The sequence below is a fragment of the Amia ocellicauda genome, chromosome 6, assembly GCF_036373705.1.
Source record: "Amia ocellicauda isolate fAmiCal2 chromosome 6, fAmiCal2.hap1, whole genome shotgun sequence".
Taxonomy (NCBI): Eukaryota; Metazoa; Chordata; class Actinopteri; order Amiiformes; family Amiidae; genus Amia; species Amia ocellicauda.
Window position 1 is genome coordinate 27,421,533 of NC_089855.1, and position 17,988 is coordinate 27,439,520.

Consider the following 17,988-nt stretch of genomic DNA (forward strand, 5'->3'; position numbering starts at 1 on the left):
ACTAACACTTTGCAGCTTTACCCCTCACACCCTCACACAAGGGTCATGAAATATTCAGTTCTCAGCCATGCTTTAGCACCCTCAAATACACCAGGGAAACTATGCAACTTTCTTAATATTTGTTCCTCCTATTATATGTCACTGTCTAATTGCAGTTTTTTGACATTTTAAATATCATGTCCTTGGTGTACTGGTTTACTTTGGATTATTTTTGCTTTCCTTTTTGAAGTCGTTCCAATTACAGGTGGTACTAAATGATGTTGTATTTATTTTGTAGTGTCTCCCTCAGCATTTTAAAATGCATTTATTTTGCAGGTTTCTGTTTTAACACTTGGCCCATTTGCCACTGATTATTGGCAGTTTATTATATGTTTCTACAGATTCCAGATAGTTGTATAAGCATTTGTAAAAACTAATTTCATGAATGAACTGTGCCTAATACAACAAACAAAAACGTTACTTTATTGAGAATTTTAAAGTCAACCTATTTTAGAAATACTAGTTAATATTCGACAATAAATATTATTGAACTTAACTATAATAATAATAATAATAATAATAATAATAATAATAATAATAATAATAATTATTATTATTATTATTATTATTATTATTATTATTATTACTTAATGTTATTGTATGTTTTGATCTTTATATACATTTGAAACTATCCGATACTACGGTAGATCACTTTCCCTGTCCAGGGTCCTGAAACTTGAAGTCAACCTATTTTTATCTTTGTGGACCGGCAAAGATTTTTTTTTTTTTTCGTTTTTTAATTGTATATATATATATATATATATATATATATATATATATATATATATATATATATATATATATAATTAAATAACCTCAACTGCTTTGTCGGGTGCATGGTTACAGCTTTTATAGTAGGCTACATAAACAGACAGAAGGTGGCAATGCTAAATTATCCTTACAACACAGTCATGAAGAGTGGATGGACAAGGCAGGCAGCTGCAGTTATCAATGCATATCCCGCTTTTACGTAATTCATTTTTTTTTTTTTTAATATGAGGCATTCGTTCACTAGCCTACTTGAAATATGAGGTCTCAACACAAATATTTGAATATATTTGCTTGGCGTTTAAAACTATTACATATCTGATACCAGTATTACATTTACCCTAAATTACTGTCTGTGCACTACAAGGATTCAGGCTTGAATGTATAGTCAGTTCTTGTGTTTTTCAAACACAAGGCACAATAATTCCTCTTGTCCTCCAGCTCTAGCCAGCGAAACCTAGTCGATGCGAATTAGATCGCGGTCCTCCTGTGCCTGGGTTCGGTTCTCGCATTGGGCAGTGTCCCGCCGCTTCTAATGTTTCATTGGCCGACAACATGGGATTTAGCACTTTTATATTTTTTGTTCAGGTGGCCATTGGATGGCATGTAAATATTTGAATCCCGATTGGCTGAGTTTGCATAGCATGAGTTTAACCATTGGCTAATTGCATGTGACTGAAGCAGCCCTGTCTTCAATTGCTTTCTGATAAATGTGTGAGCATGGGTGCTTGTTTGCCTGTCCAGACTGGGTGTTAACACGGAGCTGAGTAGATAGTAGACGCTGCTGCAGTAGATACGGTATTGTCTGAGGAATGTCAGACTTCCAGGGAATAAAGTTGCGGCACACGACAGGCAGGCGTCATTGCTCGGTGTGCGGGGAATCATTTCCAACTGCAATTTGAAACGGCAATGAGTCTTTCGGTGCTTCCTGACAGCCCCTACAGACTGCGTGAGCTGCAGACCTGAGCTCCTGGCTCTGCTCCACACTTCTGTGAGGAGAAAGTGACATGTGCAGGACGAGACTGCTTTTGTATAGCCGGAGAGCTTCATGTGCTTCTGTGTTTGACTTCCCGTGGAGAGAGAGCAAGACATGATTAATCCTAAAAGAAAAACCCGTTAAATATGTGTCGGGACTGGTGTAAGACTGGGATGTTAAATGGCACGCTTCAGGTGTGAGTTTACGCCGCTTGTCACGCCGGACGTTTACAAGTCATTTTAAGGTTGGATGTTCTGTGTGCGCTCATTTGAGCTGTTTTTAATAATCTGCTATAAGACATTAAACGCGAATTGATAACTGTTTGTCTTAAATATGCTGTGCATTATACAATAACCCAATCTGTGGGTGTCTTGAACTTTGATTCGTTTCCTGGTGTTATGTCTATGGCAAGGAGGTCCACGATCACAGTTGTTCCCGGGGAATATGCAACGCTGTTGGAGTGGGACGTCAACAGTTTTGGACATGGAGTTGAGAGTTGGTGTTGAGAGAAGTGCTTACTGCTGTTCATACTAATGACATGAAAAAACCTGTCCCGTTATCATGGATGATAAATCCAATAAGCTGATCCTGGTTCCCATTTTAGCCGTGCTGTTTGTGATGATAGGTTATCAGTATATCTGTCCAGCTGGCAGCAACTCTTGCCACTTCAGGACCGGGGAGAAGTTGAGGGGCATCACTCCTCCAACAACCCAGTCTCCGCCGAGCGCCGATTTCTACCGAGACCAAGAGCTGGAAGAAGACTGCCCTCCCAAATTCGTGCCCAGATTCAACTTCACCGAGAAAGACCTGAAGCGGTACGTGGATTTCAACATCAAGGGGGACGATGTGATTGTGTTCCTGCACATCCAGAAGACGGGGGGGACCACGTTTGGCAGGCATCTGGTGAGGAATATCCGTCTGGAGCAGCCGTGCGATTGCAAACCCGGCCAGAAGAAATGCACCTGTCACCGACCCGGCAAACAGGAGTCCTGGCTGTTCTCCCGATTCTCCACCGGCTGGAGCTGCGGTCTGCACGCCGACTGGACCGAGCTGACCAACTGCGTGCCGGTCATCATGGACAAAAAGGAAGCCCAGAAGATCCGGAGGTGAGGATCTGTGTGGGGTTCATCTTCTGTTTATTCCTGAGCTTGACTGAGTGTGCCTTGGTGGTTTACATTTCCAGTGTAATTGAACCTGTGCAAACTAGGACCGGTGGTTTCACATCTGGGTTTATTCAACATCATTGAATTGCCAATTAGGATGTCGGTCGCTATACTTATTGGGTGTTTGCACATATTTCAATGTGCATTGTTCCCAAAGCACTGTTATAACCACAATCTTCAATTGGATCAAAACAGACTATGCTAAATATGCTTCTTAGTCACTATATGATACCACGGTTTTCGTTTTGAAGGTTTACACTTCGGTCGCGTTCGTGTAGCGCAGCTTTCCGCAGTTCTGCCCGGATCTGCGCGGCTCCACCAATGAGATCTGCGCAGAACTGCGGACATCTGGCTACACGAACTCGACCTTTGTCTTGGTGTGGCTGACTGCCTGGAAGCGCAGCAGTTTGGTGTTATATAATTAACACAGAGAGCGGAAGATACGCTATTGTAGTTCATGATAGCTTCCTGAGTAGTTATTTGATAGAAGAAGAATGAATCAATCACTTTTTAACTGAAACCATGAATAATTAAATTTAATTAAAAAGTAAAGATTAGAGCGTCGCTTAAAAATGAATTAATCTTTAAATCACAAATTAAACGAATAGCATTATTGGGGATTTAATGCATAACATAAAACGTCCCTAAGAAAAAACTTGTTAGCATGCGTGCACAGTAAAATAAGGCAAACTATAATTTTAAGTATGTCTTGCAGACACAATTGTAAGTGAATATTGTTACGCCAGTTAAATTTGTCGTTAAATCCGACCCATTAATTTTGAGAATAGGTTACTTTTAAATTACATAATTTGAATTATATAGCGTGTATCTTCATAGTCATCAGTTTCAAAGTAAGTAAGTGCACTTAAAATATAATGAAAGATGATTAATTATAATTAAGAGAAACTCTGGTTCCAACAACATTAAAAACTAATACTTGTAACATTGTGATAGCCCTACCATGTATACAATGAACCACACTTAATTTAGTAGCCATTATTACAAGTTTATGTATACAGCCATTTTTCAGAGAAAGTTGATTGAGGTATAGTGACCCATTTGGTAGTGGTTGTATTTAAAATGGCCCTGAAACAGAATTCTCGATTAAAACACTGAACAAAGTGTTATGTGTTATAATCGTATATATATACATATATATATATACATATATATATATATATATATATATATATATATATATATATATATATATATACATATATATATATATATATATATATACATATATATATACATATATACATATATATATATATATACATACATATATACATATACATATATACACATATATATATACATATACATATATATACATATATACATATACATATACATATACATATATATATACATATACATATACATATATATATACATATATATACACATATATATATATATATATATATATATATATATATATATATATAAACAAACAATCAAACAATCATATACCCATATTACTTGTGGATTCCACACATTCAAATAACAGTGTTGTAGAGATGTGTAAGGAAATTGTGACTCCATTTTTGTAGCAGTAGCCTTCTTCCGTCAAACCCACAGATTCAAGTTCTTATGTAAGACAATCCATCACATTTTCCATGTGTTGCCAGTATTGGTATTGTGCAAACAGCTCTAATGTGATACTGTAGAATGCCATTGCTAGATAGTGACAAGATTCTCTCCAACAGCCATTGATGAAGTCTAATATCTATAACAATGAATGGGAGACTTTCACACACAGGGTTTTAAGGGTTTTGAAGGAAGAGTATCAAATGCTTCTGGTGTAGTAATTCAATAATAGAGCTGTTTGCTGAGGGCTGTGGCAGTTTGGACATTTTCTTCTGTAGAAAAGGCAGGGTCATACTTTTGGAGGCATACACTTAAATCCAGATGTTACGTTAAAAATCATCATCACATACAGATGGGTGACAAATTAAAGGAAAAAACTACTTAAAGTGTCTCAGTAAGGTGTTGTGCCACCACGAGCAGCCAAAACAGCTTTAATGCTCTTGGCACAGATTCTACGAGTCTCTGGACTCTACTGGAGGGATGAACACCATTCTTCCAAAAGATATTCCCTCATTTGGGGTTTTGATGATGGTGGTAGAGAGCGCTGTCTAACACGTTGGTCCAAAATCTCCCATAGGTGTTCAGTTGGGTTGAGTTCTGGTGATTGCGAAGGCCATAGCATGATTAACTTCATTTTCAAACTCATCAAACACTCCATTTATGCACCACTGAACTCTCCTCTTGCCATCTTGATCCAAAATTGAGGTCAGCTGGGCCTGCTTAGCATTTTTATTCATGCCACAGAGCATGATATGATGTTAATTGCTTAAGTGTATCATGCAGTACACCTGTTTGGAGGCATCTGCTTTCGTTATGTTCCTCCACTCATTCAAGTATTTCCTTTAATTTGTCACCTGTCTGTACATCAAATATTGCTCATTTTAATAGGGTGGTTGATTGGGAGATTCAATGGATCCTCTATGCAGAACTTCTGCAAGTTGTGCAGCTCGTGCTTATGGCATATAGATTTTTTTCATATGGCTTATTGGATTCAGGAGAAAGATTGTGACGGCCAATCAAGAACATTGATTTTGCCCTCGTTGTCATGCTGGAAAGTCCATTTGTGGCCAGTCTTGTTCTTTTTGACAGCGTGCCCCAGTTTTGTGACTAAAATATCCTGTTATATTTAGTAATCCATCCATCCATCCATCCATCCCTCGAATCTAGCATGGGCTGTAGGAGGATGCACAACAGGTCCATTTCCATGCTTCAAAGTGAGGATCATGTTCTTGATGTCATATCTCGATTATCATATTTTGTTGGGGCTCCAGATAGGCTGCATTTCCAAAATGTTCAATTTTGGTACTGACCACATCTGACCACAAAACATAGTCCCTGTTGATTATGGAGAATAATTCAAATGTTTTTGGCCGGTCAAGCGTCTACTATTTATGTCTCTTCTCCTTGACTTTCCCCATACTGAAGGTTGGTACTAATGGATTGTGTATGTGCATGTTCTCCTTTTAAACCCAATGACATTCATGATGTGTCCCCTGGGAGCTTCTGTATTGTCTCCCAGATAAGTAAAAGGTGTAGCAAGATTACATTTAAATTATATATTTTCAACATACTTACAGGGTATGAAAACACTTGAACATCTTGCATTATGAAATATGTATCTATTTGTCAGATGCTATACTTCACTTTCTTCACTTTCTATGTATATGTATTGAAAGCTACTGAGTGTACGCCATCATTCCCTCACTAACTTATCCTTTATTTATTAACCATAAGACTAAATGTGGAGGCTATTGTTATCTTTTACAAGAAACACATCTGCATATTAAGGATGTCTGCTAGTTTCTCCCACTTTGGCCATAAAACTTTAAAAAGACAGACTACATTTAATTAAAGAAAGTAGAGCTGTAAAGCATTAACATAGAAATGCGGCTACACAAGCCTGGATGATTGATTAGATTATTAGCCTTTCATTTCTGGAGGTGAGGGAATAAATCTCAGTCCTGTCAGAAGTTTAATGACCTCGCCAGTGGGCAGCAGTCTGCATCAAAATACCCCACTGCAGTTCGCCACAGTTTGAAAGAGGTGTTAAGATAACTGGTCTATCTGTTTCCGCACATGCAGGGGGTCCCTTCAGATCCAGCACTGAAACACAGTGGTTGGGCATTGTTTTTGTTAAGTTCATGCAGCTGTACCCTGTGTAGGAAACTATAGTGGGCCCGAACAAAGCATGTAGATAAGTCTAGCTTTTTGTGCTATTTTCTTGAGTGTCTTTTCTTGAGTAAGACAGATGATACATATTTTTAAAAATGGTGAAAGGGATGTTAGAGTAGGTAGAAAAGTTAAGTTGTGTGCATGGTGTTTCTTATTGTGTAAGAGGTGTTACATCTTGCAAGTGCATCTTTGTCAATTTTGTAAACAAAAAAGTACAAAAACGATGGAGGAGACAGAAGATATTTGCAATAATGCTGTGGGAGTGCCATGTTAGAATAATAAATGGAAAGTTAATTCATTATAAATCAAAAAGATAAAGACAAAAGATCAAAAGAAGCAATTGTGAGATACCTATCTGCCCAAAAGTGTAGTGCTGTTACAACTAGGGTTGTCAAAAATACAGATACTTCGATACTACCGCGATACCAAATTTCAGAAACGGTTCTCAGCTATGCATTCGGTAATATCGAAGTATCGGAGCACTCTACTTGTATAACGAAAATTGCGTCTAATGCGTCTTTCACCGAGCAGTGACACCATACACCTCAGGTGGAAACAAAGAAGATGCAGCCGATGTTGTAACCGATGGACCTTATTCACGGTCTCTGAAAGCGAAAAACAAACGTGTATCACTGTTGTGTTCCTAGCCATGTGAGTGATTCAGATTATGACAGATTTAAAACCCTGTCATTTCACAGATTTCCAGTAGACAAACAAAAGGAAATCCTGGATTATCACAATTCGCAGAGACATTGCACTACTTTTCTGTAGTATTTTTGTTCAGTTTGGTATTGATTGGACTGATTACATTCGGTGAGCTCTTAACACTAGAACCGCCGAGATTTCGGATTAAATACAGCCACCGCACCCGCAAAATGTGTGTCTCCTTTATAAAACAGCTGTGTGATGAAAATGAAAAATAAAGAGTTGCATTAAACTTAATATTTTTAACGTTTTTTTTTTTTTTCAAAATGAGTGGATATAGGCTAATAAACATGTACAAACTAATAATAGATTTTACACAATAAACTGTAGAAATCAGTATGCACATAAGTTAACACACATACAATTAACAAACATAAACAACCAGTTATAAAAATAGCATCAAATTAAAATATAACATATGCAATGTGTAATCGCTTTGAAATAGGTTTGACTGTCTGTATAAAGCTGCTACATCAATGCAGCAACAAGCTTTTCAACACTGCAGTGCATTTACCACAGACTGCATTTCAACAAAACATCAACAGGTCTGTCTGTGTTGCATTTAGCAACCTGGCAGTGTCTTTACTCCATTTGCAGCGCTGGATGAGGGGCATTTCAGTCCTGTAGATACTGAATTGTAGTGTCAACAGCACAGTCTAATAAACGCTAACAGCAGCCAGCCTATTGCCAGCCGCACCTGATACAAAATAATGAGCACATGATCAGACAGTGACTGATCAAGGCATTGATCCAGAGACCTGGGTCTGCAACGAGATCAAGAGTGAATTCCACAGGAAAGTTAGAAACTTGATGAGCCAATGAGAGGACAGGCAGATGAGAGCTAGATCAGGTGTGATTCTCCAATTGTGTATATTTTGTGTAATCTGTTAATAAAATAAATAATGATAATAATACATGAATATACACCGATCAGCCATAACATTATGACTACTTGCCTAATATTGTGTAGGTCCCCTTTTGCCGCCAAAACAGCCCTGACCTGTCGAGGCATGGACTCCACTAGACCTCTGAAGGTGTGCTGTGGTATCTGGCACCAAGACGTTAGCATCAGATCCTTTAAGTCCTGTAAGCTGCGAGGTGGGGCCTCCATGGATCGGACTTGTTTGTTCAGCACATCCCACAGATGCTCGATTGGATTGAGATCTGGGGAATTTGGAGGCCAAGTCAACACCTTGAACTCATGATTCACCAGACCAGGCCACCTTCTTCCATTGCTCCATGGTCCAGTTCTGATGCTCACGTGCCCATTGTATGCGCTTTCGGCAGTGGACAGGGGTCAGCATGGGCACCCTGACTGGTCTGCGGCTACGCAGCCCCATACGCAACAAACTGCGATGCACTGTGTGTTCTGACACCTTTCTATCAGAACCAGCATTCACTTTTTCAGCAATTTGAACTACAGTAGCTCGTCTGTTGGATCGGACCACACGGGCCAGCCTTCACCCCCCACGTGCATCAATGAGCCTTGGCCGCCCATGACTCTGTCGCCGGTTCACCGCTTTTCCTTCCTTGGACCACTTTTGATAGGTACTGACCACTGCAGACCGGGAACACCCCACAAGAGCTGCAGTTTTGGAGATGCTCTGACCCAGTCGTCTAGCCATCACAATGTGGCCCTTGTCAAAGTCGCTCAGATCCTTACGCTTGCCCATTTTTCCTGCTTCTAACACATCAACTTTGAGGACAAAATGTTCACTTGCTGCCTAATATATCCCACCCACTGACAGGTGCCACGATAATGAGATTATCAGTGTTATTCACTTCACCTGTCAGTGGTCATAATGTTATGGCTGATCGGTGTATGTGTAGACATTTATGTGTTTCAGCTCTCAACAGGATACAAATTATTTCACAATGACTGAGTTCATTACAAAGCCCAGATTGTCGGGTTTATTGTATTCAAGCCTACAGCATGAACTGCGGTCCGGCGGCTGAAGAAAGTATTTATAACTTATTACATTTGACGAGTTTACAGCAAACGCCATATAGGTATTTAATTCATTTTTTTGTAACATATAAGGACAGATAAGTGGGAGAAATTCACATACACAGAGATATTTACTTTTGTATTGCAAAATCCACCAAAAATATGCAGCTGTGCGGTTCTAGTGTTCACTGATTCATAAAAATGTTAAAATAGCACATGTATTTATAAAATATTACAGATTTAAGATTCATAACAGACATGGCTTTCTATTAAAACATAAGTTAAACAGTATAAATGATTTATCTTTACTCTACCCAGTATTAATATTGTTTAACGGATCAACTTTTGCTCAAGACTGTAGGAAGCACAACAGGACTATATATTTACCTGTTATTTACTGTATTTTTGGTCTGTATAATGACTGGTGTGTGTTACATTCATGTTCTGTATATCAAATAAAAGGACATTAAATTCCCATATGGATATTTATATAAAACCAGTTACGGAATGCTCTGTTATGTCCGCCAAAGAAATTACCGATTTCTTTTTATTTCGTTTTTTGCGTTTTATCGAATTGGTACCGAGTATCGTGAAATCGTATCGTATTGAAGTTCAAAATTCTAGTATCGTGACAACCCTAGTTACAACAGTGACAGCATAAACAAGTTCATATATCATCATAGGATAATACATTAGAGAACATAAATTAGAAACTGAACAAAACTTGAAGATAAACACACTCATTTTTTAAAAACATTCATGACTACTCATAACCCATTCAAGTAAATGGGAGGATGATTTTTGCCATTGTATAACATTGGATTCCTTGTTCCACCCAAGTATATTAACCATATCAATGTAATTCTGCATATCTGTTTCCAACCTCTGTGCAGGGATGGTCCCATGTGGGTTCATGAGGGTTGAATATTCCCTGATCCTGTTTACATCAGATGAACAGAAACAGCAGATGTTGTCAAGGACTGGGTTCAGCTTGGCTAGTCTGTCCTTGTTTGGCTGTGCCTCAGTATGCTCAGCGCTTTTTTTTTATCAAGCTGTACTCCAGGGGATCATTGAGCTCGTATCTGAAGGAATATTGAAGCCAGGCCTTCATGGAGTAAGATAGGCCTTTCCCACTTTTGTTGTTGTGAAAAGTAAAATATATTGAATTAATTATGTCATTAAATGTGATAATAATAATAAAAAAAATGAATCAATGAATGCATAGTGGCATCTGGGCATCAACTTGTACAAGATGCACCACCCAACCAAAATATAAAAGCCACATCCAAGTCAAATCTCGTTTCCTAACAGGTCTACACAATGCCAACAATAAATGGACTATCAACAGGATTAGCATACGAAATGTGCAGGGATTTAAACAATATTTATTCTTTAATAGATCCTGCCTCCTGTGCAGTGAGTACAGTTTGTTCTAAGCTGAGGTCATTAAACATAAAGAAAAAAACATCTAATGTTTTTCTTAGCCAGAGGACCAAGCTCTTTTAAATACATGATTTAAGTGTGCTAATGGCATTTTAATGGGCCATCATAAAGTATATCTGTGTTTCTAGACAACAGAAGGCTTGTGTTTCTATTTGTAACTGGGGTGGTGCCAGACTGAATGTATAGAGTATTTAAAAAGAGTTATTTTAAACTCTGCATGCAATCAGAGTTGAATGTTTGCGAGATGAGATGCAATTTGTTGCACAGACATCCAGTGTTATAAGTACTAGTATATACTGTAACAAACTAACAAACACATTCATAATAAATCAAAACAACTAATCATTATATTTTTTGTTGCTTCTATCTTTTGACAGCTGTTGACACTGGTTACTATTGTAACCGTTGCAGCACATTCACTAGCATTATAAAAATAAAAGCCACAGGAAATAATATATATAGGTATCCAAAGAGACAAGAAATACATTAATACAAGTAATTTGGTATAAATAAATAGTTGTGGGTAATCTATAAATTATTTTTGCATTTGTGTTTGGGTTTATTGCTCTGGACCACAGAATACTTTCGTTAGAACATTTTTGTACTGCTCATTCTCAATGTTTCTGAATGTGGGAAAGCACGATTACCTTGTGGTTTTGAACAATTGATCCATCTTTACGGTATACATTCCCTCTTTATTGTCTGTCCCCTTAGTTTTTTTTTTTTCTTGAAGCTCAGGTTTCTTGTAGATTTGATCCACCCATTCCAGCTCCTTGCCTCATGTTTACCTTCTGATAACTTAAACACATTTTGAAGCTTTCACCCTGCAGGCAAGAGAGACCCTGCTGTGTCATGGATAAACTCACCCTGTAACATAACAAAGATTTGGGATATTAATGATTTAATGAAAAACATGTCATGAAGGTATCTAACAATATAAATTACATACTATGGAACTTCAAGCTCAGTGATTAAAGGTGGGATATTAAATAATAGACCTTTCAGCATGATTAGGTTGAAAACCTGTGTAATATTGTAACCTGTGGTTCAGTTTAATCTATTTTGGGTACTAGAGGGCATTTTACTGTACCTTCAAAATGATAGCCTTGATAGCCTGCAGTAGTTCCAGGTTAAAATAATGACACTTATGGTAGATGTTAGCAGACTGTTTGGGATAAGATCTTTCCATCACTGGGATGTGTATTGGAGCTGCAAATTACAAGCATAGATTGTATTTTACAGGTGCTTCTTTCAGAAAATATGACCATTTTGTTGGGTGTGCCTGCCACCCAAATGACTAATCCTGGATTCGGGAGCTACAGTATTTGGTGCACAGAAATGGATTCCCTTTTCCCTTTGAAGAATTTGAAAATACAAAAAGCACTTTAAACTGCAAGGGCATGCACACATGATTTATTTCTGCAGTGCCAAGTGTTTCCTTTATTCAAGAAACTGCTCAGTAGATGCGACAGCATCTCATTTTACAGCAGCAACATCAATTTTGTACTTTCGGTCTTCACTTCTCTCCTTCTTATGTGCCTCAAATAGCTATTCCAAGAGCATATTTATGGTTACCTCTAAAGAGAGACTGTTGGGCACTAATAAATCATTTTTGACAACACTTAGAGGAGCGCTTTAAAGCATATGAGCCAAGTTGTGTTGCAATGATGAAAATTTCATCATTGTGTTATTTTTCTCTAAAATAAGCATGATAGGATAGTGGCTCTTGCTTGTCTTGCTGCACTGCTCTTTTTAAACATTACTGTAAACACGGAATGCATTTTCAAATACAAGAATATTAACCCTTTTCTCTGCCCAATCTTATTAAGACAAACTGAAAAATGCTCTGGTGAAATCAGTCATAGATTTTAGTCGTTTACTTATCAGTACATTTCATGTTACAGTATGCAATCTGTTGTTTAGTTCTTTTAAATAGTAATAAACAAACCACAGATTGGTGCAATCATTTAATATCTATTTGCAAATAAATGGGAATAACAGTGTATTTGTTTAATTGGCAATTTACCTGAGTAACTCCCATGAGACTATTAGCCCTCACAATAGAGTCTACATTTCTACACTACATAGTCATAAGGCTGAAGACAGCATCAAGAAATAATTGGGACCAGAGAAAAATGAATACCTATATCAAGGCTTTTAGTCTTTATTCAATTACCTGTGCGAGGGTGTGTGGTAACTTAAATTGTATCCAGGAAAAGTGCTAACTTGGTATGGCTGTGTATCCATTACTGTTCTCATAATTAAAGGGTTTTCTCAAAGACTTATTACAAAGACATATTCATGTTTTATATTTAGGATTGCAAACCTAAATCAACAAATACAGAAACACTGGTAGCTGTGTAAACAAATCAACAGGAAAGACAGAGAGAGGATAACACCTAAATAAGTTCTACTTATCAAGGAAGCAGGGAAGAGGTGTCTTTGAGATATATAGCCACACTCAGCCTAAATGGCTTAGATTGGAAAGAACAACAACCAACTGATGTGCTAGCCTACACAGGCCTATGACTGGAATCCAGTTAAAATTGTATGGGTTGAGCTACATAAAAGTGTGACCCCCCCCCCAGACTATAAATATGCTCAGGGTGATGATTCAGAAATCATGGACAAAAACAGATGGTAAAACACAATGCATGCTGTGTGACAGAATGAGTATCTTATTGTGTTCAGAGGGAGATATTTTGATTGGATTAGATTGTCATTAAAAGACAGTGAAAGGGCATTTTAGTTTGAGGTGGCTTTAACTTTTCCACATAAATAGTTCTTCTTTTCCTAGTTGCCATTCAGTACAATTTCCTGGTGACTCCACAATTCTGACTTCCTGTATATGCAGTAGCGCGTTGTGTACTGAATTAACTCTGTGAGACATGTAAATAATTCTGTGTTAATGACGGGGCTCGTTTCATGTTAGAAATCGGAATTGGGGAATATAAGTCGCACCTACACCTACCTGCCAGTCATACTGCAAATGAGATGTCTCAGATATTTGCTAAGTCTTCATTTGTGTACCTCAAAGTGTTTAGCATGAAAGATATTCCTGACATAATTCATTACCTCAATTCATAATGTTAGCTAGAAGCGCATACAATTACTGTTAATTACTGTTATTAAAATGTTACTGTTACCTTTTGTCTTCTCAGTTGTGAAATGGAATAGTACTCTCACGTTGCGTAATGTGTCGATAACAAAAAAGACAAACAAAAAGGTTGTTTAATTCCCCCTCACCTCCAAAATAAATAGAAAATAAAGAAAGTTTGAATCAAAAGCCCACAAATTAAACTTCTCTTGCATGCACAAAGCATTTATAACTATTTATATTGTGCCTCTGCAAACAGTGGGAGCAGAGCCAGCTAAGGGGTTATAGATAATGCCAAACACAGGACTAAACTCCTTGTAGGTCATATAGGTTTTTCAATTTAGTGGACTTAATTAGAAAAACGTTAACAGACGAGAAGGTCTTTAGCCACCTTTTCAGGAGATAATTACAAACAATGTACTTTGTTTGGTAGGGACTGTCTGATGAAAAAGGGCATAGACGTAGGGCAGTGCTATTTTGGATGAATGCCAATACTGATGCCACTAATGAAAATTTGGTGAAATGTGGAAACAGTTTATAGGAAACAGAAAAAAAACAACTGTTCAAGTTAATTAGCAGTTGGTTCATAATGCAGGTTGAATGCAATAAATACTGTTAAAACGTGATTTTGCTTTTCTGTCATTTACAAAAAGATTATTATATTTCTCCAGTTCAGTGGTTTTGGGAAGGTGATGGAGGTAGACCACTCAGACAAAATTACTTTTAAATTGCAGAGCTTTAATGAATGCACTTGTTTACAAGGAAAATTTGGGTGTATGAACCCAAATATTGTTAAGGAGTCCTGCTCTCCAAAAGCTGTCTGCCCTTCTTTTGTTAAGTCATCCTGTAAGGCTCTCAGATCCAGCCTTATGGATGACACCAGAATGCCCTGAGACCCTGTGCTGCGTGGCCTTTGGTAAATGCAGCCGAATGAGCCGCAATGTAGCCAGGCAAACTTTGAAAGGTCAAGTGTGTCATAGCCGATCAATGATATTCTTGCAATGTGCTTCAATGGAGTGTGATACTGGTTTGGAAAAACAAAGAGGCAAGTAAATGCTCTGTTTGTAGCTCCAGGGAGATTCAGTCACAGTAGCCTTGACAGGATGGAGCATGTTTGCTGAATGAAGCATTATGAATATGAATGTAACTGTGAATTGCAAGGGAATGTGCACAGGCATACATAAAGTGATGCATCCTTTCTTTCTTTCTTGCCTCGCATCTTTCGAAAATTGTGCATAGGTAGCAAACACTGTTAATCGGACAAGTCAAAACATGCTCCGTGGCAGTGTTGTGACTACAAGATTAATTATAGCTCCAGCAGAAGTAAAAATGGTGTTAGGCTGCAAGTTCATTTTCGGTATGATTTCAAATAAGCATTTATCGTTACCTAGACCCTTTAAGCACTGTCTGCGATACCCTTGATAACTATTGATGTCAAACATTAGGGACCATGGAGGCCTAGCACACATAGCATCTTGATGATTTGGTTCGAAAAGAAGTGCAGAGCTAAACAAAATGCAGATGTATGTAGGTAAACCATATTTTTCTGTAATATTGCATCATGTTATTGTTATTGCTTTCAAACCAGCAGCCAAGTAACTTAACAGTAATTATAACATTTCAAGCATTACACCATTATGTGCTCAATTGTGCATTTTGTAATTAAATAAATGCAAATGATGTTAATTTTTTGATAACCCATGAGAAAAAATGAATTATTGGCACTTCCAATTGTGTTTCAGAAGTATCTTAAAGTACAGAATCTTGTTTTAATGCAAATAAATAATGTATATTTCAAGATGATGGTCTATAATGAATTAATGAAAAAGGAATGAATGTGGCCATGATACATTATTTTATGTGGTATACCCCCTGTGCTAGAATTTCTGAGAGAACACCCTCAGTGCATGTTTGGGAGAAGAACATTTACCAGGATCTTTGTTGAAAACAATCCTGTATTTTTTCTGGCATGCCGACAGCACTAAAGGTAGTTTTTATGCTTCCTGTCCCTGTATTTGCTTTGTAGTGGTAGTGCTGCAATGACATTTGCAAAGCCGTGTTTACTAAACACCCCAAACATGCACCTCCATGTACATGCAGTGACATGTATTAAATTAAGAGTTATTGCACGGCAATGGCTATATTTTATAATGGCAACTCTGATTAAATATGTCCCTTTATCTTTATTATGACTGAAATTTTAAAAAATGAAATATTTTATGATCATATTGGCGTAAGGTAAATGCTTTAAATTTTGAATAAGGGAGTTATCTTTAATTTACTAAAATATGTTCTATTTTTTTTTTTCCAATGCCGGTTCTTATATTTTTCTAACTAAAACGAACCATATGTGCAATTATTCCAGGATAACCCTTGAGATTTCAGTCTCGGTAAGCATGCTTTGCTAAAAAATACCTTGAAGTCACCTTGATAGCTTGAAAAAAAAAAGACAATGGATTCTTTCACTTAATGATTTATTCTGATTTGTCCTTTGTTTAATAATTGACAGCAGTTCTGTAAACTATGTACAACCACAAATCAAAGCGGTTTACTAGAAGAACCCCTCAGGGTAAAGTTGTTTTTAACTCTATTTGGCGGCAAGGTATCAAGCAGAGAATTGCTGTCACACTGATTTCCAAAGTTAAGAAAGAAGGTTAATTAGAGTTTGTAATGAATTTTATGCTGTCATATGGAAAAAGGCCATTTATTTAGTGCCTGTGTCAGCATTTTCACCAGACTGGTACTGCTGTTGTTCTATAGGAACATTTATATTGATATGTCGTCTGTTTGTGTTGTAAACAGGAAACCCCTTCAGTTTACTAACTGCCTAACATATAACAAATGGCTGACATTGCATACTTGGCTCAACATGGCTCCATAATATCTAGAGACTTCAGACAATGCACTTACATTAATGTGACTGTGAAAGAGGAATAAACTGATATAAATACTCGGCACACGAAGTGTATCCAAGCCTCTGCTGTTTTCTTGTTATCCGTCAGAAATATGCAAGACCTGCAACAAATGTTCCCATGTCTGTCTATACACCATGTTCAATTTTTTTTGTTTTCCTTCTACAATATCTTATATATTAATGTCAAATATATTCTCATAAGCTGATTCTGTTCACATGATTTTCTAATCATGTTAACTAGTGAGGTGTGCTACAGTGATGGATGGATGCTAACGGTTATGAAAGTAATTACAGGAATGTATTGAGCAATTAACACGTGTTAACTTGTATACACTTACCTTAGGAGGGAGAGTTTGAAAACCCAGACTCCTGATATTATTTTGCCATTTTTGCAGGTATGATATATAAATATCAAAAAATGTGAATGTGTACTTTTACAAACTTGCCTGATATATTTGTGTAATAAGGACATGGCAAGTTATTTTCTACTGTCTTGTTTAGTTGATTGTGTTTCTTTTAAATCAATAATTGCTGATCACGTTATCAAATTATAATTTTGAATAGTTAGAAACAGACCCATGAAAGCAGTGACGTGTTACAAGATGGGTCACTGCAGGTCTGAAATGAACAGAGAGAGCGCTGTGAGTGTGGCGGCTGGAAGACAGACACATCTCCCGCTGACGGCTCCCAGCCAGCGAGTTCTGTCGAACAGCAAGATGAGAAACCCATTGGCCGCCACCCTCTGATATCACTGGAGGCTCGTGTCATAAAATGGTGGGACACAGTCTGAATTTTAACCTGGCTTTGGATTCCACTAAGACAGTCTTTTTATTCCTGATGAACCATCCTCTCGGGAGTGTCCTCTGCGTGTTTGTTTTAATCTGCATATCCACAAAATGCAATGCTTAATATTTCAGTGTATGGTTATGCTTTAAAGTCTGCTTTGCCATTCTCCCATCTGAATTTGGACCTTGAGTCATATGAGGTTTTGTTTTCCTCCTTCTTTTCTTAGCAGTGATCGGTCATCTTATCGCTGTGAGACAATTTTCATTTTTTCATAAATAATAATAATAATAATGTAGTAAAATAAGGAATTATTACAATGTGTTTTGTGTGTCTAACAAATCTTTTTTTTATTTCTGTAGCAGAAATAGAGGTTCCAATCTC

At 37.4% G+C, this 17,988-nt stretch overlaps 1 protein-coding gene across 1 annotated transcript in view; it reads left to right on the plus strand.

Moving 5' to 3' along the window:
* Positions 1–1,548: 1,548 nt before the first annotated feature.
* The window catches only part of hs6st3b (heparan sulfate 6-O-sulfotransferase 3b), a 133,189-nt gene continuing 116,749 nt past the window's right edge, over positions 1,549–17,988 (plus strand). The window contains exon 1 of the mRNA XM_066706716.1: positions 1,549–2,889. Coding sequence (XP_066562813.1) covers positions 2,345–2,889 — 545 coding nt within the window. The 5' untranslated portion in view covers positions 1,549–2,344. The remainder of the gene's footprint in view (positions 2,890–17,988) is intronic.